This window comes from Heterodontus francisci, chromosome 7, assembly GCF_036365525.1.
Source record: "Heterodontus francisci isolate sHetFra1 chromosome 7, sHetFra1.hap1, whole genome shotgun sequence".
In the NCBI taxonomy this organism is placed as follows: Eukaryota; Metazoa; Chordata; class Chondrichthyes; order Heterodontiformes; family Heterodontidae; genus Heterodontus; species Heterodontus francisci.
The window spans coordinates 109,421,430-109,449,291 of NC_090377.1; the positions used below are offsets into that span (position 1 = coordinate 109,421,430).

The 27,862-nt window shown below is 42.1% G+C and overlaps 1 protein-coding gene across 2 annotated transcripts in view; it reads right to left on the minus strand.

Annotated features, from left to right (window-relative positions):
• vps8 (VPS8 subunit of CORVET complex) overlaps positions 1-27,862 on the minus strand; it is a 715,536-nt gene that overhangs the window by 407,830 nt on the left and 279,844 nt on the right. For both annotated transcript variants that reach the window (XM_068035875.1, XM_068035876.1), the window contains exon 34: positions 18,350-18,396. In XM_068035875.1, coding sequence (XP_067891976.1) covers positions 18,350-18,396 — 47 coding nt within the window. The remainder of the gene's footprint in view (positions 1-18,349; positions 18,397-27,862) is intronic.

Below are 27,862 nucleotides of genomic sequence, written 5' to 3' on the forward strand. Positions count from 1 at the left end.
CCTTGTAATGTTGTGATTGCTCTTACCTAGATGCTCCCGTACACTTGCTTCACTTATCTGGTCTGGTTCATTTCCCATTATTAGATCCAGCATTCACCAGTATATTAAAAGAAAATCCAAAAGTAGCAACAGCAAAGCCACATACCGTAACAAATGATTCGTCAATATGGAAATACTATAATGCAAGAAAATTTTAAAAAGAAATGTGAATTTTGAGAAAATCAATAATTTAATAACTTTTAGCATAATAAAAAAGTGACAAACATATGAGAAAATGACGTGTTCTGATAATTTAAGCATGTGTTTCAGGTTTTCTGGTCTGATAATTCAGGGGCAGTATACTCTGCATCGCTGCATCTTAACAAACTTTTCTTATATAGGTCAGCATGTGTTGTCCTACAACGATATTGTAACATCTTCAGAATAATAGTGGCAATCCCCGTGGTAGTTTGTGTGCAGGTTTGATCAAAAATGACATTTTTATGCCACGGAAGCAAATTTTTAAATACATCACTAAGGGCTGAATTTTATGAGTGCGTCGCAGTCCGCAGTGGCGCACTCTAAAAAGGCGTGCATCCCGCACGGATGCACCATTCCTGAGGCCCCACGATATTATACGTGGGGGCTCATTTAAATAGAGGAGACGAAGCGGCCGCCCCTGATGACGCAAGAGGACGGCTGCTGCATCCCCGGCAACGGTGTCCGCCACCACCGCGCAGGCGTGGCGCCATTTTTAAAGGGCTTTAAGCCCTTACAATGTAGTTTTCATTTTTAAAGGTGCAGTCATTGGTAAGTTTTATTAGCAATGAATAAAGATGTTGAGGCCCTTCCCCAACCCCCTCAATGGTCATTTAAGTGGCATTTATTCTCAAAAAATAATTTGTGCCCTTCCCGACTTTCCCCCCGAACCTTTGAGCATTTGGCCTCCAACCCCTTCCCACCATCCCCACATCCAATAAAAAGTGTATTCCCTGCTCCTCCGTCCTGCCCAGACAACGTTATTACTTCTCCCTCCACACCAGGTTCTCGCCTGGAACTCCATACTGAGTTCCGAAGGCGCGTGGAGCACGAACAGTGGCCGTAGTATCGGAGTGGGACAGCCGCTGCCTGCAGGTAGGTGAATTTGCATTTCATTAGGCCTTATTTTACTATGGAGATGAAGGGCCCGCCGCCTGGTGGTGGTGGTTGGGGGGGGGGAGACCACACCAAAGTGCCGCCAGTAATATGTGGCAGGCCCTTCTCGACATCGCAGGTTGAGGCGGGCCACCCCTTGCAGCATTTTACCAGCCCCTCGACGCTGCGGATTGCCCTAATAGTTTGCTGGAGCATCAGAAGAGCTACTGAAAAAGAGCATTTTGGAGCAGATGCAGCCATTCTTTTAGCCACCATTTGCTATCTACAACAGCTTATTGAACTTGTAAAAACTAAACTTGTGCTAGTTCAAGCTCAGACATGTCACTTTGATTAACGCAACAAACAAATGATGGTCTTAAACGATAATCAATAAGTAATATTTAAAGCAACAGCAGCACAATGCGCAGCCCATTCCATCCTCAGTCAGCGAATACCAAGGACAGAAGGCTCACCATATTAAAAAGCCATGAATTGTACTTATTGTTCCAACTCTGCCTAAATGTCTTTCCACATGCTCCACAGCACACTTCCAGAAAACTGTATCTACCATGCTTTCATCCTATCCAGATCACACATAAAAATAGAATCAAGTACATTTCCTCAAATGTAACGTCAGAAGCCAAGCTCTTACTGAACTGCACATATGGTGTTTCTTGTTTCTTAATAGGATGGAGTCTCCTTTAAGCATAATAAATTACAAGCATGGCCTTAACAAACTCGTTGCTTGAAATTGTGGGCTATGTCTATACACAGTTGGTGCAATTCTACAGTTACCTGAGCTTACTCTGTTATTATTTTGCTCAACTTTCCATGGCATTCTCAGACCATTACTGTACTATCTCTCCTCCCTTGCAAGAATGGTGAATGAAAAGTGCACACACACAGTCTTAACGGGAACCTCCAACTGCTATTTACAACAAAGTACTGAGAAAATGCACTAAATAAGCTGTTCGCAAGTCACCCTCTACATCAAAAGAGTGGCAGTTATTGAATGCCGAGATGGTCCATCATCACAGCAACTATCCATTGAAAAGGGCTCGTTAGGGTAGAGAATAACAGGCTGTTTCCCCTGGCTGTAAAGTCTAGAACTAGGGGATATAGTCTCACGATAAGGGTTAGCCATTTACAACTGAGATGAGGTGAAATTTCTTCACTCAGAGGGCTGTGAATTTTCCACCCCATAGAGCTGTGATTGTTCACTGAGTATCTTCAAGACTAAGATCAATAGATTTTTGGACACTAAGGGAATCAAGGAATGTGGGGATTGGATGGGAAAGTGGAGAAAAAGGCTCGAGGACCCAATTGGTGTACCCCTGCTTCTATTTCTTATGTTCTTACAATCAATTTCTTTCCTGCAACATACATAGGAGGCCATTCAGCCCCTCGAGCCTGCTTGACCATTCAATTAGATCATAGCGGATCTGTACCTCAACATCATTTTTTTTATTCTGAATCCTGTGATACCACTACCGATCAAAAATTTATCCACCTCAGTCTTGAAAGTTTCAATTGACTCAGCACCCATGGCCCAGATTTCAACTATCCTTTGTAGCAGAAATCTGCCCCCAGCAGTGACATAAATTCTGAAATGTCCCAAGTATCAGAGAATACTCAACTATGAGGGCTGGAGACTTGACTTCTACATGTTTGCATTTCCAAAAGTGATAGCAATCAGAAACAGGAACTTGAGCTTGTGTTTTAGTCCAAGGGGCATTGACTCAGTGAACAGAGCCCTAGTTAAAATCATGTTACAAGGATTAACCCGGACACCTTCCTGGTCTCTAAATATGTTGATGTTGTATAACTAAGCAATTCACTGGATAAACTTGCTATTAAGGATAGAAAAGATGGCACAGGAAAGTGTATTTGATGTAAGGTTGGTACAAGGAAAATATGATGTAGCAAAGAATGCAGAAAGTCATAACGAAATGATTAATGACTGTTGTACACTGCTGAATTTTCACACATTAGTATTCTATGAGGCAGCTGTAAAAAGGAAGAATCTGAATTGATAACAGGATTGATGGATTCAAGTGAGACATTTTCTTTAGCAGTGAGATCTAGACAGTAATGTTTATTAGATTTTGGAGAATTTTTTCAGCAAGCAGATTCACAAATCAAGTGGAAGTCACTTATACAACAGTGCATTAATTAAGGAAAGCCAGCACAGATGAAAGACAAATCTTGTTTATCTAACTCGCTTGAATTTTTTGATGAGGTAACAGAGAGGGTTGATGTGGTGTACATAGACTTCCAAAAGGCATTTGAAAAAGTGCGATATAACCAGCTTGTCAGCAAAATTAGAGCCCATGGAATAAAAGGGACAGTAGCAGCATGGATACGAAGTTGGCTGAGTGACAGAAAACAGAGAGTAGTTGTGAACAACTGTTCTTCGGACTGCAGGAAGGTATATAGTCTGTCCCCAGAGGTTGGTGTTAAGACCCCTGCTTTTCTTGATATATTAATGACCTAGACTTGGGTGTACAGGGCACAATTTCAAAATTTGCCGATGACACAAAAGTTGGAAGTATTGTGAACTGTGAGGAGAATAGTAACAAAAACTTCAAGATGACATAGACTGGCTGGTGGAATTGGCAGACAAGTGGCAGGTGAAATTTAATGCAGAAAAGTGTGACATAATTCTAAAGGGGCTGCAGGAGTAGAGGAACGTGGGGGTATAAAATTACTGAAGGTTGTAAGGGTGGTTGAGAAAGCTGTTAATAAAGCATAAGAGATCCTCGGCTTTATAAACAAGGGCATAGAATACAAGAAGAAAGAAGTTATGATAAATATGTATAAAACACTGGTTCAGCCTCTACTGGGGTACTGTGTCCAATTCTGGGCACCACACTTTAGGAAGAATGTGAAGGCATTAGACAAGGTGCAGAAAAGATTCACAAGAATGCTTCCAGGGATGAGAAACTTCAGTTACAGGGATTGGTTGGAGAAGGTGAGGCTATTCTCTTTGCAGAAGGGAAGATTAAAAGGAGATTTGATAGAGGTGTTCAAAACCATGAGGGGTCTGGACAGAGTAGATAGGAAGAAACTGCTTCCATTGGCATAAGGATCCAGAACCAGAGGACACCAAGTTAAGGTGATTGGCAAAAGAATAAACTTCTGGAATGCACTGCCTGAATGTGTGGTGGAGGCAGATTCAATCAAGGCCTTCAAAAGAGAACTGGATAGTTAGCTAAAGTGAAAAGATTTTCAAGGCTACGGTGAAAAGGTAGGGACATGGGACTTGGTAAGTTGCTTTTGCAGAGAGCCAGCACAGGCATGAAGGGCAGAATAGCCTCCTTCTGTGCTGTAACCTTTCTGATTCCATCTCTGAAATGATTGAGGAAGGAGCTCTCTTCCTATTAATTGGTAACGTAGAGAATTTATTGTACCAAATTTGCCATTAGGTTACCCCAGAGTACAATTACCTGAGACAAATAATATTCAACAATTTCTTTCATGTGAACCACGTAATAAGATAGCATTCACCCAACATCCTGCCTTGTTTTTAAGGCAATATTGAATTACCTACTGCAATTATGGGTTTAATCACAAACCAAATGCAGGCCAAATCTTCTCAGTCTATTGAATACAACTGGGAAAGACTATGTACATTATTTATTTTAAGAGCTTTGCAGTGTGGAGGTATGTTGGTCATTCTCAACATCAGACTACAGCCACACTTTATGCTTTTCCCTCTGATATTGGCAGCAATCTTGACTGGCCTATACATACCGGGAACGATCTGAGGTTTGCCCAATCATTGGTGTTTTTTAAATACTACAACAGCGTGTAGTTCCAGGCATTGTTAGCTTGGCTGACATTCTGTAAAGATTTTTTAATTTCCTCTTTGTTCAGCAACTTTCCATCTTTGAAAGTCATCAACACTGCTAGTCTGACAGCAGCGTGTTATTTTCACAGATTCGTCACTGACCAGATAAAGCGTGCCCCAGATTAATCATCTTCAGTCAACAGCAGCTGTCAATTTTAATGTGTGAACTGAACGTTATGAAATCTTCTATTGGTACTGAACCTATAGCTCTTCCTTATATTTTGAGTATTGCTGAAAAAAAGAGATATGCTGGCGAAGCTTTTCATCTTGCGGTCATCAAGATAGACACAAGAATGCTAAATTTCAAAGGGAACAACAATTATACTGCAAGCGAAAAGGGTACTAAGTAGAGGCCTGCTACCCGACCCCAACCCAACAGGACCTGACGACATGTGTCGGGTTTGGGTCAGGTCAGGCCCATCTTCAGGGTATGGAGCTCAGGCCCGGGTCAGGTCGGGCTGAGTCCAGGTCGAGTCGGGTTGGGTCGGGCCGATACACACAGTAAGTGCTCTGCTGGTAAGTATTGAAATTAAAAAACTTACTTGAGCTGGGAGTCTGGGACGAAACTGAATCTGCGTAGTGAACGAGTGACATCACTATGACATCATCGCGCATGTGCTGCAGCTTCGTGGAGCTTCCCAGTCGGTAGGTAAGTAAAGGGATGGTCGGGTCGGGTCAAGTTGGGGCGGGCTCAGGTCGGGTCGGGTTCACGGTGGTTCGGTTGGGTTTGGGTCGGGTTCTTTTTTCCCCAACCTGAGCAGGCCTCTAGTACTGAGTGGTTGGCAAGCCGACTCTGATTGGTCAAGATATTGTCATGGAGAATGCACCCGGGAACTATTGTCCTCCACACTTCTGTTTAATTCAAAAAAGGTGCAATGCCTGGACATGTTCCTTTTGCCTGCAGAGGACAGGGCCCTGCGTATGAATATATGTAGCTTCTAGCAAGTGTAAGTGAGCCACATTGCAAGCCCGACTGATAATCTTAAATTGGTTGTTAGCGTAATTCTTAGCACACATATATACCATATCTTTCATACGGTTCAGGGAAAGTCTGAAACCCACCAACCCGGCCTTATCTGGGAGATGCGATGGGAGCTTGTGGAGGGTCAGAAATTAAGTGGGAAACCAGTAAGTAATTTAAGTGCATCTACCAGTAGCTTTTTAACACAGCCACCTTATTAGCATTTTACTTATGGGTTTGGCAATAAGTTATAGCAGGTGTAATGAGGACCAAAGACAGATCTCAACTCCCTTATTGGAGTTCAAGAGAGAAGAAAGGCTTTGAATGGAAGTGAGAGGTGCAAAGGCTGCACCCCATTTCAATAACACCTCACTTGATGTGCTGCTGGGGGTTGTGAGGAGTCAGATGGAGACACGGTTCCCCAGCAATGGAAGGAAGAAACCTGCAGAGACCAAAGCGGCATGGTTGGAGGCTGCCAAGCAGGTCAGCAGCAGGAGCGTAGTGCCACACTTCTGGATGCAGTGCAGGAAATGTTTTAATGACCTAATCAGATCTGGAAAGATTGAGTACTGTGGTAAATTCACTGACACCCTGCTGTGCACATCACCCCACCCCATCACTCTGCCTTCTCAAGCCTATTCCGTCACATCAGTCCTCACATCCGCTTACCTTGCAGGTGCACCCATTCTTCTCCATCCACGCACTTCCTCACATTCCCATCTATCCATCCACCACTGACACTCACCCTCTCTACGCAATGTCATGCCTCTCCCTGATTACCTTACCAAATGCGCTCCATCCATCAGATGAACACATGCCATGACACTCACTGACATATCTACCCTTTCCTTCCTTGAAGAAAGCATGCATCATCAGGGAAAGGTAGAGAACCGGAGGTGACCCTCCAAACATCTTACAGCTGATAAGTGCAAAGGAGGCAGCACTGCAGATCAGCAGAGTCTCAGCGTGCCTGACCGTCGGCTACCTGATGACACAATTAAATATCAGACAGCAGCATGTCATACAATACTCACTCATGCTGATTTGATGTCAACACAGTGAAATATGACCATGTTCATAATGAGAGGTTGCAACCTTCTTATCTTGCCAATGCTCATTCATGTCTTTTATCTCCAACAGGGTCTTCACGCATGCAGCAGGAGTTGACGGAGGTCATGGATAATACTTCCTCTGAGGGTATACCATCACAGGACTCCTACAGAACATACACCAGCTCAGATATTCTTACTGGTCCCAAAGTATGAAAGGTAGTTGGGTTTTCAACTGGTGACTCACACTTTACAAGTGAACAAGAGCAGATGGCAGCATGGGAACAGCAGTGGAGAGTCCACATCAGAGGGCCGAAACTTTGCTTAGCTGGACACTGATGCTGTATACCAGGGCCGTCGATGAAGAGGATAATCTGAGCAGCAGTAGAGAATGTGGAATGTACTGACAAACCTTCCAAGCTCACTGACCATAATTGCAGAGATTGGAAGAGTCAGTCTCAAGCACGAGAGGGTCGATGTTGCAAGGCACTGCAATGTCGTCTGGACTGGCCAACTGCATGGAACATCAAACGCAGCAATCTCATGAGTCAATGTAGACCTTGAGCAGGGCCTGCAGACTCTGGATACCACCTAAAGTAGGACAGCAGCTACCATTAGCCTTATCCTTACAGAACCCCAATGACCTGCAACAAAGTACTCTTCAGAACAATGGCAGCAGCAAAGTGCGGCTGGACCATAAGGGGGATGATGGCAAAAAGCAACATGGAGGTGGGGACTCCACTCAAAGCGCATCCACTTCTACCCGTTGCCACCACCCCACCTCTCAATCGGTAGTCCACATGCTGCCTCATCTCCCAACGTCCAAGTCTGTCCCTGCTGGTGGAAAAGCCTTTGGTGAAGCCCTCAAGAACATCAACATCCAGGACAATGGACATCTCAGCAGTCAGAGTAGGGATGTGAGTTGCCTGCCTCTACCTCTAAGGCCACAGAGGTTACACTATGTGAGACAGTAGGAAAGCGAATATTAAAGATTTGTAGCTGCACATGAGTATGGACATGGGTGTCCTAGACATTGTTATATTGTTGCATTTTTGTGTTTTATTTAGCTTGTTACTCTCTTTCATCACTTCCCTGTCTTGCCCATTCTTGGTTGCTGACTGGCAAGTGGCTTTTTACATTATTTGATGAATGGGGCGATATGAATCGACAGTGATCAATGGGAGAGACATGAAAGGAATGCTTTGTCTTGCAGGACTGCTTTGCATCAATGGATGGGGGCGTGGGGGAAAAGTGGCTGTTGTATGTGGTTGTGAGATGGCTCTACTGGTGGAACCTAAGTGAACATCGCAATAATCAAGGCAGCCCTGTCATCCCAGGAAGCAATGTGAGCAACTGGTGGTGCACTGTCATCATACCTTCCACCTCCTCGTCTTCCTCCTCCAAAGAGGTTCTGTGCTCTGCGTCTTGTTCCACCTGCAGGTCCAAACCACCCTGCTGTGCAATGTTGTGCAGAGCACAGCAAACCACAATCATTCTGAACACTGAGGGACCGGTTAGCTCATTGGCCAGATGGCTAGCGTGTGGTTCAGAACGATGCCAACAGTGTGGGTTCAATTCCCATTCCGGCTGAGGTAGACTTGGTAACCTGCCTCTTCACCCTGCCCCTGTTGGTGAAATACGGATGTCAGTCTGTGATGCTGACATAACGAGAGCAGAGGTACCCTGGCTGGTTGATTATGGATACGCAACTTGAGATCTGAGCAAACATCTGAAGCGCCTCTTCAGCAGGCCAATGGCTTGCTCAATCACACATCTGGCAGTCATAAGGCATTCATTGTATCATCCTTGACCTCATTCCTTGCATTTCTGAGAAGCGTCACATATTAAATGGGTATCCCTTGTCTCTGAGCAGCCAGCCGGTAAATTGACTTCCAGGTGTGATGACAGCAGTAAGCTTCAACTGCTATGGGACAAAAGCATCATGGCTATTGCCTGGGAATCATACACACACCTGCATAAAGATCTTTATTGCGGTTGCACACCTGCTGCACATGGATGAAGTGGAAACCCTTGCAATTGACGAACACTCCTGGGATCTACGGGTACCCTGGTCGCCACGTGTGTGTAGTCAATGACACTCTGTACCTGTGGGAAGCCAGCTAGAGACGCAAACCCTAGCGCCCATTCATTCTGACTAGCATCATTGGTGGCAAAGTTGACATAATTGCTGGCCCTGGCAAATAAGCCAACTGCAGGATCCTGTAAATGTCTCCAACTGAGCCTTCGAAGAATCGAGACAGAAAAATGTTGACGGAGATGGTGACTTTAGACAGCCACTGGTAAGCTTCCTGCAGTTATCGCACCTGGAAAGCAATTTACCAGCTGGCTGCTCGGAGACAAGGGATACCCACTTAATACATACCTGGTGACACTTCTCAGAAATGCGAGGAATGAGGTCAAGCGTAATACAATGAATTCCTTATGACTGCCAGATGTGTGATTGAGCAAGCCCTCGGCCTGCTGAAGATGCGCTTCAGATGTTTGCTCAGATCTCGAGTTGCGTTTCCGTATGCACCAGCCAGGGTGCTTTTGCTTTGGTTGTGTTGGCATCACAGACTAACATCTGTATTTCGCCAACAGGGGCAGGGTGAAGAGGCAGGTTACCAAGTCTACCTCTGCTGGAATGGAAATTGAACCCGCACTGTTGGCATTGTTCTGAACCACACGCTAGCCGTCAAGCCAATGAGTTAACCTGCCCCTCAGTGTTCAGAATGGTTGTGGTTTGCTGTGCTCTGCCCAACATTGCGTGGCCACCAGATCCAACAGGCTACAAATGTCTGCTGCCATCTGACGTGACAACCTGCACCTCCTGAGTCACTGCTGTTCCTTTATGTTGAGGAAGTTGACCCTTTCCCTATAGACCCTGTGTAGTGGGCATGACCTTGTGTGAGCTGCACCTCTCTGCTGCTCTTCTCTCTCTCGAGTAGCTACAGTCTGTGACCAGCAGGCTGCTGCTGATGCCGGTCAACTCGGTCCTCATCAATGGTCCAAGCTGAAGCAGCATATGCGGTAGCCAGCCTGATTTGATAGATCAAGCCTACAAAGTGTAGAGAGCAACTTCTCAGCAAAAGTATAGCGAACACCCTTTCCCAATAGCAGATAAGAAAGCAGCTGAGAATATGGAGTATTTATTGTCATATTTCCCTCAATTGCACCGACGTTCTCACCTTGTTTTCAAGGTGAGTTTCAGGAAGCTCAGGAAACCTGTGGATCCTGAAAAATCTGTCTCAATATCACACTAATTGATCAATTATTACATGTTAATAGGCAACCTGACTCTCCCAAAGGGTTTGCGTGCAAGAAGCCCAACCTATTACAGTTAATCATGGAAGTCAGCAGGTTGCAGCCAAATAACTAACAAGCTCTCATTTTGGTCAGTTTTAACCCCGGTCAGCACTCAAACTCCTGCGCTACTGCAGATTAAAATTTCCCCAGTAGACCTCTGGAGGATAACTTCATGCTTCCCATCACGAAAGTCCTGATCTCAAAGACCCTTTCTCAGATTTTATAAGATGTGGTGCATGAGTGGAAATAAAGGGAATATGTCTAAGAAACTGTCTTTTCACAGAAGGAATAGACTTCCCAGAAGTACCTTTCTATAATCACCATTTGTTTGACAAAAACTGGTGAGAGATATTTGTTTGGTAAATAATTTTAACTGAATTCATATCCACTATTTTTTCTACCCCCACTGAACCGGAAGAACTGTCTAATGTTCACATCATCAGTTATTAATGTTGACAGTATTTACATTCAAGAGTGTGGGGGAAAATGGCGCACTGACATGGAACACAAAAGTCCGAGTGTATCAAGCCTGTGTCCTCAGTACCTTGCTCTATTGCAGCGAGGCCTGGACAACGTATGTCAGCCAAGAGCGACGTCTCAATTCATTCCATCTTCGCTGCCTCCGGAGAATGCTTGGCATCAGGTGGCAGGACCGTATCTCCAACACAGAAGTCCTTGAGGCAGCCAACATCCCCAGCTTATACACACTACTGAGTCAGCGGCGCTCGAGATGGCTTGGCCATGTGAGCCGCATGGAAGATGGCAGGATCCCCAAAGACACATTGTACAGCGAGCTCGCCACTGGTATCAGACCCACCGGCCGTCCATGTCTCCGCTTTAAAGACGTCTGCAAACGAGACATGAAGTCCTGTGACATTGATCACAAGTCGTGGGAGTCAGTTGCCAGCGTTCGCCAGAGCTGGCGGGCAGTCATAAAGGCGGGGCTAAAGTGTGGCGAGTCGAAGAGACTTAGCAGTTGGCAGGAAAAAAGACAGAGGCACAAGGGGAGAGCCAACTGTGTAACAGCCCCAACAAACAAATTTTTCTGCAGCACCTGTGGAAGAGCCTGTCACTGTATAATTGGCCTTTATAGCCACTCCAGGCGCTGCTCCACTCACCACTGACCACCTCCAGGCGCTTACACATTGTCTCTCGAGATAAGGAGCCCAAAGAGATCAGGATTAGATTCAATGATCAGGATTGGATTCCCTCTTATTTCTTTTCTGAAGTACTTGACTAGGAGCAGGCGATTTCATGTTGCATAATACCATGGAAACAAAACTTAATCTGAATCATACTGCTCGAAGACCCAATCTGCATATGATATTTGGACAACGGTAAACCAGCAACCTTGGACTCTGCACCACATCAGCATCTTAAACAATTTTCAATGTCACATCTCCCATCTACACCATCACCACAAACACTTTCTAGCAAAAGCAATAATTCAAATGGCCAATTTTGCTGAACTGTAGCATCCTCCCTCCAGCACTCCCTTTTAGGCTACCTTTGCAAAAATTTTATTCCTTTAACCCTATTTTAAGTGATAATAAATAAGCATGTACTGAGTTCATAACTTCCAACATGGTCTGTTTTACAGAGCAGTAACTACAGCACAATAAGATAAAGCACTTTGAGACGTCCAGCGGTCATGAAAGGTGCTATATAAATGCAAGTCTTTCTTTCTTAAAGATAAAGGAATTAATGAAACCAGAGAATACACCTTAAATCCAGCAAATCTGCTATATTCGGAATCTGAGAAATAATTTCTGTCCCAAGTTAAATCCTACTTGCATTTAATAACTGTTTTATTCCATAATTCCACTACTATTTACCATGAAGCCATACTTTGACTATGGTGCTTTGTACCAAACAAGGATCTAGCAAGTGTTTTAAGGCAATTATTCTCTATTTTGTAACAAACACCACTGAAATTAACACTATTAATATACCACAATCTCTGTGGGCTGGGGTGGATATCAGCTTGTCATTTGATCTCTCCCACCCCACTTCACCCCTAATTAAATTAGGGGCTATTGTTAGATCTAAGATTCTAAAATTTGGAATCTATTCATACCCTCAGTTTCAATTTCCGGACTCCAATACTGGAGCCAGAATCAAGTAGAAAACATGTTGGTACAGTAAATGTCCTCTCTGTGTCTTTAACATACACTGTCTGTTAAAACATCATAGTGATAATATATAGTACTGAATAATATGTATGAACATCTGATTGCAAACCATCAGTACCACATTATTATTTTTAAAGTAATATTGACAAGCCATATGACTTAGTCACCATTATGCTAGCCATTGGATACTTGAATCTATTGGTAAATTAAATTATGCTGTGAGCGGTACCTGTTGAAGAATTATTCTAAGAACAGCTTTTGAGAAGCAAAAACTTTTAAGATACAATCAAAATTTATATCAAATATCCAAAAATCATTACGGCAATCCTCAGTGCACATCTGATTAATAATGGAAGGCAATAAGACATTTTACCAAGGCAAGTTAGCTTCAACATAAGATGTAGCTCCCACCGTTTCTAATGAAATAAAACTGCATGCATTCTACTCTACTCTTGAGCTACAAAATCCAGACAGAATATCGCATAATATCCTCAAGACATGCTATTTTTGGGGCCCTAGCCAAACTGTTCTAAGATCTCCCTATTCTAAAAAATGTTTTTTAAAGACAGCTTGGGTTTAAAGTTGAAGTCTATAAGTCACTTGCAACTAAAACAATCAAGCTCTTATTGAGAAAATACAATTAAATTAAATCACTTGGAAATATTTTTCTACTTTCATTAAGCAACTTTTGAAGCCAATTAATGTCAGTCAAGCTTATAGCTACTCAGAAACAGAGAAACAGGTTTGGCTTTTTCCTTGAAGGTTGTTGCAGACTTCAAGTTTATCCCCTCCTAATGACAGAAAATGTGTAAATGTCTCTTTCTTTCAGGTGAGAAAAGAACAAGGGAATATTGATTATTTCAACAGAAGTCAGGAAGCTCATAACTATTCAATTAGAAATGGAAAACTCCTTTTCTTGGTTAAATTCAATATTAATAGATAACCCATAGGAAGAAATAACTTCCATTTAAACAGCATTTTATTGCATCCTCAAGCATCCCATAGTGCTTCATTATTAATATTTTAAGTGTGGGCACTGTTAAGTATGCGAGCATAGCAACCAATATTCATGCAGTACAAACCCAGAAACATCAAATGAGATAAATGACCAATTAATCTGTTTCAGTGCTGTTGGCCAAAACCCCAGAACTCCTTGCTCTTCTTTGAATAGTGCTTTACGTTCATCTGCATAGGCAGATACAGCCTCGATTTAATATCCCATCCAAACGACATAACTCCATCAGTATTGCACTACAATGTTAGCCAAGATTAAGTGCTCCAATCCTGTAGAGGAGCTTGAAATTACAACAATGCTATTTAGAAGCAAGAGTGCTGCTGGAGCCAAGCTGACACTTTAAAGAAAGAGTGGGACTGTAATCTGTCCTAATTTAACTGAGTACCAAAACCTTCATTACCCATCATAATAGAAGGGACCTCCCATTGTCCGGTGGATAAAGGAAATCGGCAATAATTGGGAGTCTTGAAATCTTCGTCTTGCGCTTACAGTACAACAATATCACAACCATAGAAACAAAGACAATGCAATACAAATAGCATGAATTGATTTTAATCCTTTTTGCTATATGGTTTATTTACACCAAACAGGAAGACATGTTAACAGACTATGCAATAAGGCAATATCTTGGGTAAGGCTTTATCCCTCAAACATGTTGGTATCACAAAAGGTTTTATTTTTTGTACTAAATCTTGGACTTCTATGTGTTTCAAAAAAAAACTGAAAAAAGGATATTGCTCAATGAAAGATACCTGCAAAAATAATTGGAATTCCAGCAATGTTTTGAAAGGAAGTTCAGAACAAAGAGTTGAACTTTATGGGTGTTTTGAAAGGATGTTAAACTTGAAATAGAACAGGAAGGTTTGCAGTTTCAAGTAAATCACTGGGGTTTGAACTTTTGCCAGAGAAGATTGAGTGACCGGGGGAGACACTGTGTCTGGGCATGTGACCATGTTCAGGAAGGTGTTTTTTTCACTTAGGACCCTTTAAAAGCTTGTGAATTGGACAAAGAGCAGGCATTTTGAAATCTTTGCTTGACGTGCCTGGAGCAACAGAGAAAAGACCCAGAAAAGTGTTACCTCTCTCTGTAAAGGAGACTTGCAAAGGAATCCTGCATTTGAAAGGTGGCAGATTCCTGTTGCCTCCGGTCTCTGAAGAATTTCTGCATCCAGTAAGATTCCTGCTGCCTCCTGTGTTCTAAGAAAATCCTTAAATCTGAAGAAATCTTCTACTGCTAGACTGCTGCTTCAAAACCCAAGCAGTCCTGCTGCTACACCCCGATGGAAGACCTATGTGATGCCTGCTGCAGTTAAATTGCCATGAACACCTATCCATCACAGATTGTTCATCAACCTCACCTGGAGAGACTTCAAGTGGCATCGACTATTCGACTCTGGGACACCACACCAAACCGAAAAAATCCTACCAGAACGTGAACCTCAATTTCTTTTTAAATTATTCCTTCTATTCCTAAGAAACAGTTATAATCCAAACCTCGCTTTTGAAATCGGTTAACTGTTTCTTTTTGAATGTACGTGTGCGCGAATGAGGGTTAAGGGAATAAGGGTTTTTTTTATGTATAGATTTATCTCGTTAGTAGTTAAGACCTATTATTTCTTCTGTAATAAATAGTTAATGCTGTTGTTTAAAGAAACCTGGTTTGGCATGCTTTATTCTGGGGGAAATATACAGTGTTTAATTTGGCTAGTCTTCCATTGGTGGGAAACATTATTTGATATGCTATGACCTGTGCATTAGTGAGACTGAATTAACAGTGCATTCCTCCCGCCTTGGTCATAACACTGGTAGATAATAGGGAAGGCAGATAATAAGAACACTGTTGGATACTGTAGTTCATTAAAGGCGTTATGTAAATGCAAGCTGTTGTTGAGCATGGATAATAAGGGTTTCACAGTAAATAGTGGACATTAACCACTTACCTATACTCTAGCTTTCATATATATTTTGGAAGGTTATTAACTGAGCAACTATTACAGGACTATTGTTCACTCAGAGAATACCTACGTTACCCTGTTCACTGGTATCCATCTTCCCTAAAAGACTACATCATTAAAAAGTGCCCAGCTGTTCAGAATTTGATGCATGATAAAAAATGTGCATCATTATCTGTGCCACACATAACTTAAACATCAAAGTATTGCTATTCATAAAGAAAATCCAACAGTGCATTTAAAAATGTATTCGCACTAACAGTTTCTACGTTGACTTAAGAAAATCCATACTGGAGAATTTTTTTTTTTTAATAACAGTTTGACAGCTGGCTAGTCTTCCTGGAGCATGCTTAATATGTAAAATATTCAGATTAATTCTCTGCACGGTAAAATACATTTCCAGGTTTCAAAATATATTTCATCTATCACAGAACAACTGATTAATAAAGAACTGGCACATTGTTAAATATATATTTAAAATAAAACTCTTCTCAAATCCTCTAGTGCTCTGTGGGGAGGAAGCTGAAATAAAACAATTCTCTTTGAAGGTTATGAAATCTGTCCATTTCTCCTGCAGTCTTCCAGCATATCAGTCTAGCTGAATTATAATTTAACTGTATCAGGAATAAAAAGCCCTTTTTCTGAGAACTCAAACTTCTATTCTGTGATTCCATTCCTCAATGGTTGGAACAGAGACTGTTGAATCTTTTAAGGGGAGACAAAATTGGAAGAGTAATGATGTATGGTTATGAGGAGAGAGCGAGGCAATGGGATAAGTTTTGGATTGCTTCAACAAATAGCTTGCTCAGGCAAGATTGGCCAACAGCCTCAGTTTGTACTGTGAATCTATGACCCCGATCTTGGTTGGGGTGGATTTTCTGAGGCATTGTGGGGTCCGGGGAAGTTTTGGTTGGGAAGCCCTGGTTTCCTTGCATGCCGTGTATTTTGAAGGACAGAGCATGCGACTTTTTTTTCTGGCAAGTCCCCCGCCCAGAAACCAACCTCCTTTTGAAGTTTTATAGGAGGCCACAGGCCTCCGGAAGAAGTCGGGAGCCTGCAGCAGGATAGTGGGAGTTTTGGTAAGGGTCTGACATTGAAGGAAGGTGGGGTGTGGCCAGTGATCAGGGGAAGATGGGAAGACTTGGAGGGCATGACAGCGGGCAGGGACAGAGGATGTAATCCTGCTCCTCCTGGTCCACAAGCAGTACTGTGAGAGTACTTATCTCTTCCACAAAGCAGTCCTCACCTCCCTTTAGCTGCCAGGATTCCTGAGGCCCACAAAAACCAGCTGGCCAGGGTTAAACTCAGAAGTTAGTTTGGTTAACTGCACTTGCATTTCTCCAAGTGTGGAGCAGCCGCTGCTTCATCCAGCTTCTCTAGCAGGAAGCATGTTAAATATGAACCACGCATCTGCCTGACAGAAGGTGGTTGCACGCCCCTATCCCACCCAGTCTCAACTCCATTAAAATCAGAAGTGAGCAGGTTAGATAATTTTTTTAATGTTCACATTCTATATGATCCACTCCCACCTGTCTTTTTTTTGAAGGGGGGGGGGGTGGAGGGTGGTAAAATCCCCCCCCCCCCACCCCTTATGATTTTAAGGGAGTGTGCTGGATTGACTGCCCATCCAGATTGAAAGGTTGAACATCTCCTGCTTTTACTGGCTGGAAGAGTTTTATAAAAATGAGTTGGGGCTGTTCCAACCCAATTCCTGGTGAGACAAACCTATTGCACAAACTGTTTATAATTCAGTGCTAATATAGGGAGCTCATTCAAAGACCATTAATACAAGTGTGTGGGAAATGGAAATGTCAAACTAATGCAATAGAGATACCCTGTTGGTTTTGATCAAGGAAGAATTCTCATGTGCATCTAACCTGTGTTTTTAAGGCTGCTTAAACGGGCAGCATGGATTCAGATTTATTTTTTGACTAACCTGTGCTACACATGAGTCTACGTTAATTGGGACAGTATAGAGGGAGCAGGTCCTTTTCATTCTGTTGTAAGATGATTTGGTGCAGAAACTGAAAATATTACAGAGAACTCCAGAAGCATGTAAAAAGAGTGATAAGCATGGCGAAAAAGAAACTAGAAATGAGGATAGCTGCAGATATTAAACCCAACAGCAGAAAATGTTTCCACGACAACCACAGTGTAACAACAGGGATGAAGTTGAGGAGGAGCAATAAATAGTTAAAATCAATTTCTTAAAGGTATTCATTAGAAAACACGCCAGTAACATGCCATTTATTAACGGAAATAATCTTTGCAGACACGAACAACAGAGATTCTAAAAAAGCTGAAAATGTTCAAAATTTGTAAATCCCTGGGGATGAAAGGTATCTGTTCAGGATAAATATATAGTCCATCAACATGGTGTTTCCCTGATCATCAGTTTGGGTATCCCATACTAATGTCAGTGGTACCACAGTAGAGTGCTAATCCTTTGCATCACCATCCCAGTGACTTGATGCATACAGATAAGTTTTAGTTCATAGGACCATTAGGTCTGCTTGTGGAAATTCTTTTTAGTGTGAGTGCAAATAACTGTGTGTATTGCAAGAGAAGCCCAAATTGTAATACATGATTAGCTTTGTTGATGATAAAAGTGTTGAGTGAGTGTGAAATTATGATTAATGATAATACCCCAAACTTTTTTCTTCTTCACTTGTGCTAAAGGACATCTTATTCCTGTTTCGATATGCATTAACTTACGATTATTGATAATTTCTCACCCCATCCATTTACTTGGTCCGTATCCCTAAAAATGCTAACAACCTGCCTTACACTTATAACCTAACCATATAATTTGGATCAGCAGCAAGTTTTATAAAGTTACTGGTATATGCAATTATTTTCCACAAGCCATTTATGAATATTGTGAAAACCCGTCAGCCCTGAACAGAAAGGCTTTAACCTGATGCCTATGTATATTTAAATACATTTTGCAGATAAACAACAGCATACTCACAAAGAATCCAATAGACTTTGTAATAAGTGAAATAGTAAATGTTGATCCTGGAAAAAAAAATTGTGAAAAGATTAAAAGCAGCATTTATAATACATCCAACTTTTATTTACACAAAAGAGCAAGCAATAAAGTTCACACCCCAATGTTAATACAAATAAAAAAGTACATTGAAAACAGTAAAGGGGCTCAACTTTAACTTGAGGATCTAGCCAAATGTGAAGAAATGAAATTTATTTTTAATTTTCCTAATTACTTAAATTCCAGATTTCAAATGCGGAGTTCTGTGATAATGCTACTTTGGGGTTGTACTATCTTTAATCCAACTAACACAGTAACTAAGCCAACGTTTGCATCCAGGAATTTAATTGATTGGTGTAAAGAAAAATCATGGACAATGGTATCAACTCCTTAATGCTTTAATTTATCAACTCCTTGATACTTCTGCTCTTCTCCTGTGCCTCCTAAGCTACATTTACATTAGAATTGGTGCAAATTGGTTTTGTCTCACCAATGATACATTTGTGCAGTGTAAATCCAGTTTAAGGACTGACCTTACTCCAGAGTAAAGTTGAGAGAGACTCCATCCTGCAAGAAGAAGCCATGCTCTGCTTTGCCCCAGAGTCAGGTCAGGTGCTGGATCTGAGTGGATACTGTGTTTACTGTTAACTGTAATGTTGGTGCAAAGAGATATATTACAGTGTAATTGCACTTCTATACTTAAGAATGCATGCAATTCCAAATGTAGTGTGAATGCGTCCATGGACTTCCTATTCCATGTGCCTTCAAGCTTTCACTATACCCAACATCCTATTGCACGTCAGTACTCCCTTTCTCTAACCAGTTCATAAATTACCCACTCCTGCTGCTGAAGCCAAAGATAATCGGGAAACATCATTAGGAATCAAGGATAGTCCCACCTCCCCACCATCTGAAAAAGGTCTACTTTCACTACAAGAATCTGGAATAGCCTCATCTCTGAATAACATTCAGTCATTCTGTCTCAGTGTATGCAGTTGAAACTAAGGATGTTGGAGCAGAGAAACCAACTGTATCAAAAGGCTGGGGAAGGAGAAATGGGAACACTAGTTTTCCATATGCATATAAAATGGAAATGCAAGGAACAATTATTTTGGAAACAATATTCCACACAGTTATGACAAAATATCAGCTGCCCTATTGGACAGGTACCTCCAATCTTCCTCATGTTTAAAAATATCTGGATTCCTAGGACAAAAAGCTGCGCATATGCACCAAGTTGGACTTACAACTGACCCCAAATACCTTTTTTTATAAGTGGCATTAAGCTGTAGTGTGTTCACAAAAGTACATTTAATTTTTGACTTTTCCTGGCTTCTCTTCCCACTCCCACGCCATTCACTCTGATGTCCCCCAAGGACCTATCCTTGGATCCTCCTATTTCTCATCTACATGTTGCCCCTTGGCGACATCATCTGAAAACACATTAGGTTCCACATGTAGGCTAATGACACTCTGCTCTTGCTTACCACCACATCTCTTTACTCGTTCTCTGTCTCTAACTTACCAAACTACTTGTCCGATATCCAGTAACGGATGAGCAGAAATTTCATTCGACTAAATATTGGCAAAAGAAAAGCCATCGTCTTTCGTCTCCGCCACTAATTCCATTCCCTGACCATTGACTCCATTGCTCTCCAGACCATTTGCAACCTTAATGTGACTAGCCCGAGATGAGCTACCACCCATATATCCACTCCAGCACCAAAACTGCTGACTTTCGCCTATTAACCCAGCATTCGCTGACCTGCACTGGCTCCCGCCTCAATTTTAAAATCCTCATCCTAGTTTTCAAATCCGACCGCGGCCTTGCCCTTCCCCACCTCTAATCACTATAGCCCCACAAGCCTTCAAAATCTTTGTGCTCCAATGGAATATTTTATTTATTGCAAATAATGGTGCTGGACTAAAACAGTCACCTCACTTTAAAATTAATTCATTATGTGAAGTGTTTTCGAGACCTTTGACACCACAACAACAAGCTACAAGAATGGAGGTATTATTTATATTATTAAACTTCTCTCCCTCTAACCACCCTAACCCCACTTTATGAATTCCAGGCACCGAAACCTCATCTCTGCTTCTTAATCTCGTATCAAGTTTCCAAATAATTCCTCTTTTCAAGCATGATTCCACCACCATTCCAAATATACTAAAAGTGAATGTTTATAGCAAGAAACACTAGACAATGGGCTGGATTTTACCTTAGGTGGACAGAAATTCGCCACCGTCGTGAAAGTTGGTGGCCACCCCACTTCCGCCTAGCCCAGGGATCTGTCCCACATTTTATGGGTCCCCGGGCTTTAATTGTCCAGAGGGGGGACTTCCACCCACTTGAGGGAGGAGGTCCCGCCTCAGTGAGCTGCCAGCCAATCAGCGAGCCGGCATCTCTTAGTCCCGGCAGCGCCACGGGGAGCGGTGCCCACTGCTGGGACTGCAGCCCAGCCAACACCATGGAGCCTGGCGGGAAGGTAATTTGGGCTTGCATCACCAGGGGGATCGGTCCTTCCCTGGTGAGGCTGAAGTGGTCATTTGCGGGGAGGGGGGCATCTTGGAACCCGGGAGTGGGTTGTGAGGCAGGTGTGGCCCTCAATCGGGCACCCTGTGCCTGACTGCCATGCCCCACCGCGGGGCGCAGAAAGGCCGGCAGCTATCGCTGGACAGCCTTTCACGTTCCCAGCACACCCACTTGACATGGGTAAAATACCCGTGAAGGCGGGCGATGGCCCTTAAGTGGCCGTTAAGTGGCCACTTAAGGGCCTTGATTGGCCTCAGGCGGGCCGTTTCTCCCCCCTCCCCCACCACCACAACACCTGACGCCGTAAACTTGACCGGAGGCAGAAGCGGGACGGGTAGGCCTCCCGGAGCCTCCTGCTCAATTTTACGCCGTCCCCATGCCACCATCCGACCCGCTGGGGCGGCATAAATTTCAGCCTAATATCTCATTTCCAAATAATAATCCCTGAGACATGATCATAAATTCTAATATTAGTAAGTCCCGGCACACACTTCTAAAAGTAATTGTGGAATATTCAGCACCATCTGTCAATGTTGATAACGCATACCAATTTCCATTATATTCACATACACCTCTCCGTCAATGTCATCTTCAGTTGATTTCAAAAAAATACAAATCACCCAGAGCAATACAAGTGCTAACAGTGACCATAAAGATATCGCTGCTGGAAATTAAAGATCACTTCGAATTGTTTAGCTGTGGTTAGCACTGAATTATGCTTTTTAGCTACAGAAGCTCAGAGCAATATATTAAATACATGAACATAAACAATCTAACACTTATGCAATGAGTGGGCTATTGACAGTATTTCTTTTTCTTTTGCCCAATCTATACTTTGCTCAAGCTTGCAATTCTTTGCCCCTTTCTAATGCCCTTGATGCCACACTGATAAAGTCCAATAAAGTCACAGAACCTCCCAATTCCAGTCTATACCGTTTCAAATCTGAATGAATTTACACATTATTAAGCAACCTTAAAAGAAATCTCACTGGCAAGCACAGCAAAACAAGGAACTAACCTATTATGCCACAGAGTAGCTGAATAGAGGATATCCTCAATTTAAGGAGCTTCCTATCTGCCAGAGCATCTTCAGTACTTAGGAAAAATAATTGGATTGCAAACCAACTTTGTTATCATCTGGTTAACAGCAAGCATTGGTAGAGACATGAGAACACACTATTAACTTGCTTACCCTGTTAGGGTGAGGAGTAATAAGTAATGGAGGACTAAACCTAAAAAGGAGTTTTGAAAAGAAAATTGTATTTTTAACAAAAATCATGGTCATTCCTAATCGTCGCTTGTTGAGAGAAGATTTTTTGTACTAAATTGAGCTCCTTCAGAAAACAACATCGCATCAGTGGCTGCCATGTTTCACTTTCTGGTCATTAAAGGCTTCACAATGTTAAAGCAGGGAAGGGACATGCAGAGGCGTACTCCTTACATAGGCCCTCAAGAATTTCTACTTTGGGAACAACCTGCGATCTGGGCACAAATTGCGTTCCAAATCGGGCTACTATTCAAAAGGGTTCTTTCCCTCCATTTTCGGCTCAGTCTCATTTGAATATCACCAAACATAAAATCTGCCATGCACCAGTGTAACTCAAGATTTAGAACTCAATTTTTAAAAAATTATATTACAGTGGCAACCTGGTGCAGTTTGATTAATACAGCTGAAAATGGGTTTTATCATAAAAAATAAGCATTTTAATCAGATTGCCTACTTCGTCACTCATGAATAAGCTGATTCTAAATTACCAAAACTTACTCTGAAAACTATACAGCACCATTTGTTAGTTACACTGGTGTATAACAGTCAGTTTCTTAGTAATTTTTTTTTTTAAACTAAGTTTTCGAAACATGCCCATGAATATCCTTGTGCTTATAAAAAACTTCATTTTAAGAATCTCCTTAAAGGCCTGCAGGCAGATGGGATTAGAGAAAAATCCCCATGGTGATTAATTCATTTTGGGGCATGGCCAGTTCTATGGGTGGAACCAACTCCAAGCGCAATGTTTTTAAAAAAAAATGCAAAAGATTGCAGAAACTCTACGCTGAATGGAATTTGCACTTGGAATTCCTCGATCTTTTGCGCAAGTTTGGTCGACTTCAGGCATATTGCACTGAAGAAACCAGCACAACCGAGTGGAAACTCCTGCCCATGATATTTACCAATGGTTGTGCCCATTTTAATTACACAGACTCTCTTATTTATCACCCTTTTCCTTTCTTCAAGGTTTAACCAGCATCTCTTATAATTTCCCCTTTCTTTACACAATATATATTTTTAAATTCTGTCCTGCTGTCATGGGGAATATTGGTACATAAAAGGGGTTTAAAAATATGGGGCATCAAGGTCAGCATTAACAGCCAGGAAGCTCCGTTGTGATAAGGACTCAATTTGTGGTATATATTCCAAGATCTTAAAAATATAATTAGCAATGAATTACTGGCAAGCTTTTACCATTAGAAACTGTGGTAGCTACTGTTAACATGTTATATTCAGGCATTAAGCCAATGTGGAATGTAACAACACTGATTTGTAGTGAATGCCAGTGCATCATGCCAACTCTTCAAATGATTTTAGGGGAAGGTGGTAAACAAATGTAGATGCTTTTAAGCTGTTGAGGCTCAGCTGATAAGACAGGTTACATCTGGTCATGCAGGCCCCACCTGCCAAGAATGAGGCATATTAATTTCACCACATGGACATTAAATTTCAAATTGTTGCTGGGAAGAAGAGAAGGCCTGTGACAACAGGTTGCCAGGCCCCTGGCTGGAAAGAACATTTTTGCATATTAACAGACTGTGCTTGCAGACAAAGGAGCCATTGCTCCAATTCAATCCACAAACAGACATGGTCAGACCAGTTAGTCACATGATTAACTGGCAGTTGCAGAGTTTGAACTGAGTTTTTGAACTAGAAAGTTCTTTGCTCCTAGACTGAAAAGACCTCTCCTGGCTGGCTCGCCACAGCCTCTCCTGTCTGCTCCCATCTCTTTCTCACAGAACTCCAAAAACCGACTGAAGACACATGAACCCCAAGAAAGAAAAGTCTCCTATAGTGAACAAGGTTTAAGAAGAATACTGGGCCCCAAGGAAAAGCAAGAGCTACCTACAAAAGGACTCGACCATGAGCTCGAAGACCTGTAACAAACATTCTTCAGGTATTGCCTCAAACCTTTCCACTTTATTTTTCTTCTGCTCTTTTCTGTCTCTATTTGCATGTCCGTATTGCGTATGCATGCTAGCGTGGGGTGCGGTGTGTATCCGTAGGCGTTAACTGAATTGGAGTTTTAAGTTTAAGTTTAATAAAATTTCACCTTTCTTCTTTAAACCCAAGAAAACCTGTGTGTGTGTGCTGGTTTCTCTGCCTTATAATTGGAAAGTGGTGAAAAAGGATTCACCAAGGGGGAGCTAAAAACACGGCGTGTTTAAAATTAAACCCTGTTACAGTAAGACCAGGTGAAGGCTGAAAGGGAACCCTAGACCTCTTTCTCACCAGATCGTAACAAGCTGCCCGAAGTGGAAAATAATAAGCAGGTGCAAAAGAATGACAGCTTGCAAATGAAATTATGAAACATTAAAATTTGCATTACATTCATAATCATTACCTAATTTTCAAATGGAAAGATTATGTGGGTGTGTCATGTCTATTTAAGCATTTTATACAGAACAATTAATTAAAAATTTTCCAGTCAAAATTAGTGTTATAAATACACCTGAGACCAAGTCCTGGACAATACTCAAAAACAATGGGCAGATTTTGCTGAAAAATTAACAGCGCCTGAATGACATTCGCCATTATTAATGCATAAATTGGCCAGCAACTTGCAGTGAAGAGATGCCCCATGAATTATTAATCATAGGTTGCTGGCCAATTTGTGCCCCTCTGCCATTTGCTTCATTAAATGACATAGAACATAAAAACTGGGAGCTGGGCATAGGCCATTCAGCCCTTCCAGCCGACTTTGCCATTCAATTAGATGATAGTTGATCTTCTATCTCACTTCCATCTTCCCACACTATCCCCATATCCCTCCATTCCCTTGGTACCCAAAAATATATCGATCTGTTTTCTGGAATGTATTCAACAACAGAGCAATCACAGCTCTCTGGGGTAGAGAATTCTAAAGATTTGCAACTGTTTGAGTGAAGAAATTTCTCATCTCAGTTCCAAATGGCCATGTTCTAGATTCCCCAGACACTGGAAACATGTTCTCAGCATCGACTCTGTCAAGCCCCTTAAGAATTTTACATTTTTCAATTAGATCACCTCATTCTTCTAAACTCCAGTGCTACGCTCACGCAAGGAGAAATTATGAATTATAAACTTATGAAACAAACAGACTTGAGGCGCACCAAAGCAGCCTGAATTCAAACTGACAATCAGGAGAAAGGATTCTGACTGGCAACAGCTGCATGCGAGTGAAGTGGCAGCACAGTCTGGAACAATCGGAGCAGAATCAGTGTCGGTGTTAATTTATTTATTCATTCAAAAGGGAGAATTCCATCTATTCCAGCGAACAGGAAGGACCCTGCCTAAGATTGCCATCTTTAAACTAAGTGTAGGTAGAGACTGGAGTTGGCCTTGAACTCCCTACCTGAGAAACCGAACCAGGCTTTCGCCATTGAACTGTGACTGAGATATAACAAGAGAAGTCTGTAACAGTGCATCCGTCCTCCTGAATGTGAGAAAAAAGGAAAAGCCAGACCTGCACCGTTTTAAGTCTTCACCCCCGGGGAAAAAAAACAGTTTGAAAGCGAACTCTTTTTCAAACCATCAGACCTAAACGCATGATATCTTTTAATATCTATATTTTCTTGCGCGTGTATATTTGTGGGTGAAATTGCATATATTTCGGGGTGTTGTACAATAAACATTTATCTTTCTTTTAAACTTACGAGTAAGCCTGTCATTTGTCTGTTTGTTGATCATTAAAACATTCAGGGGTTAAAACACTTGTTAAAAATACACTACCTTCTGTCAGTTGAGAGGTGAAAAAAGGGGGAAACCATCCCTATCATCTCCCACCTGTCCGTAACACCAGGGAGTACAGGCCTACTCTACTCAATTGCTCCTCATTGGACAATCCACTCATCCCAGGAACCAGTCTAGTGAACCTTTGTTGCACTCTCTCTAGGGCAAGTGTATCCTTCCTTAGGTAAGGAGACCAAAACTTTACACAGTACTCTGGGTGTGGCCTCACCAATGCCCTAACTGCAGTGAAACTTTTATTTTACTCTTACATTCTAATGGCTTTGTAACAAATAAATGCTAACACACCATTTGCCTTCCTAGATGCTTGTTGTACCTGCATGTTAACTTGTGCTTAACCTCCCTGTGATTTTCATGAAGTTGCTGCATTCACAAATTACCCATTAGTAATTAACAGTGCAAGAATCCTTTTAACATCATTGTTAATGACTGCCAATCAACTTCTTACCATGAAAAACAAAAAAAAGTGTGGAGTCTCATTCCTTCAGGTTGTAAATTGTTTTGGATATTAAAAATTGCAAATTGAATTTTTTTTTCTTACTTTGTCTTTGTTACTTTATTCTCTATCTCAATGCAATCTTTCTCGTTTTCTCTTGCTGTACCTAATTTCACATTGAATTTACCCTTGCTAATTCACCCTCATGTTATTACTCAGTGCTTTAATTTCATTGTTTGAGGAGGTACAGTTTGTCCCTTGGTTCACCAAAGTCCCAGTTGCCCTCACTGCATGGGTATCAGCTAGCATTTCCAGCAACTTAGTGAGCAAAACCTCTTAAAATCTAAACATGCGAAGACAAGCCGGACAGTGCCAGTTTCAGCAAAATCCGGTCCAATAAACCCACAAGGAAAAACAGCATTGATATCAGAGTGCTAACAAAGATTAGCAAAGAGATCTGAGAGGCAGTGACAGCCATTGTTAGGGAATCACCTAACCATAGAAAGATTGCAGTAGATTAGACAAGGAATGGCCTGAATGGGCTCCCTCGTCTCCTGATTTTTGTGCCCTTATCTGAAACAAGAAAGCAGATGCTTATGCAGTGTAAGCTGAGGAAATTATTGTTTTAAATGTTGGTGCAACCACTAAGTTTCTACTCATACATGCTCAAAGGGAACAGTGACCCAAGGATGCCCAAACCTAGCTAAGCACACTCTTGATGGCAGTGGTGATGGATTTCTTAGGACTTTAATAGGATTTGAAGAGTCAGATGGCTCAGAAACAGCTTTCAACCCACCATGGCAACACTAAGATATATAGAGTCACTCTCCATTTAATTAAAAACAATCAAAACTCTCCAGAATCTATTTTTTCTTCTCCAAAATGGGAGAGAGTCAAAGAACGAAGCCAAAAAATGCACCTTGCACAGTGCCACTCCTGTCAGCTTTTTTCAAACACTGTGTACCACTCCATTTGATGTAAGTGACCTTGTGCCAGAACTAGAGATCAGCCTATTTCCATACTACTGATGTGTTGGATGCATCACTCAAAGCTTTGCAAATTACTGGGTGCCAACAGCCAGTAGAAGCTCGCACACCACCAACCCCCCCCCCCCCCCCCCCCCCCCCCCTGCCCTTGCATTTTCCATCATTCCAGAACACAATGAAAGACTTAAGTCTGCTATAAGTCTCAATGTTCAATTTTACAGGGCATGGGAACTCAATGCACTTGAGCACTTCAGCCACCCACTGTCATATTATCACGACAATAAGTATCTGCTTAGACTTTCCTTTCAAAGAGGGTGGGAAGAAAGACCATTCAGGTACAGAAAGGCAAAGGGTGCAAGCTGCAATGAAAGCAAGGGAAGGCTGTACTTAGAGATAGGATGAAGTGAGGAGACAGAGGATTTGCAAATGAAGACAAAATGGAGAGTCAGTGTTGGCTGGGAACTACAGGAACAAGCGATGAATTGAACATCGTACTGAATAGAACGTCGGTAATGGAGAAGCTGGAACTTCCTTAGAGTGG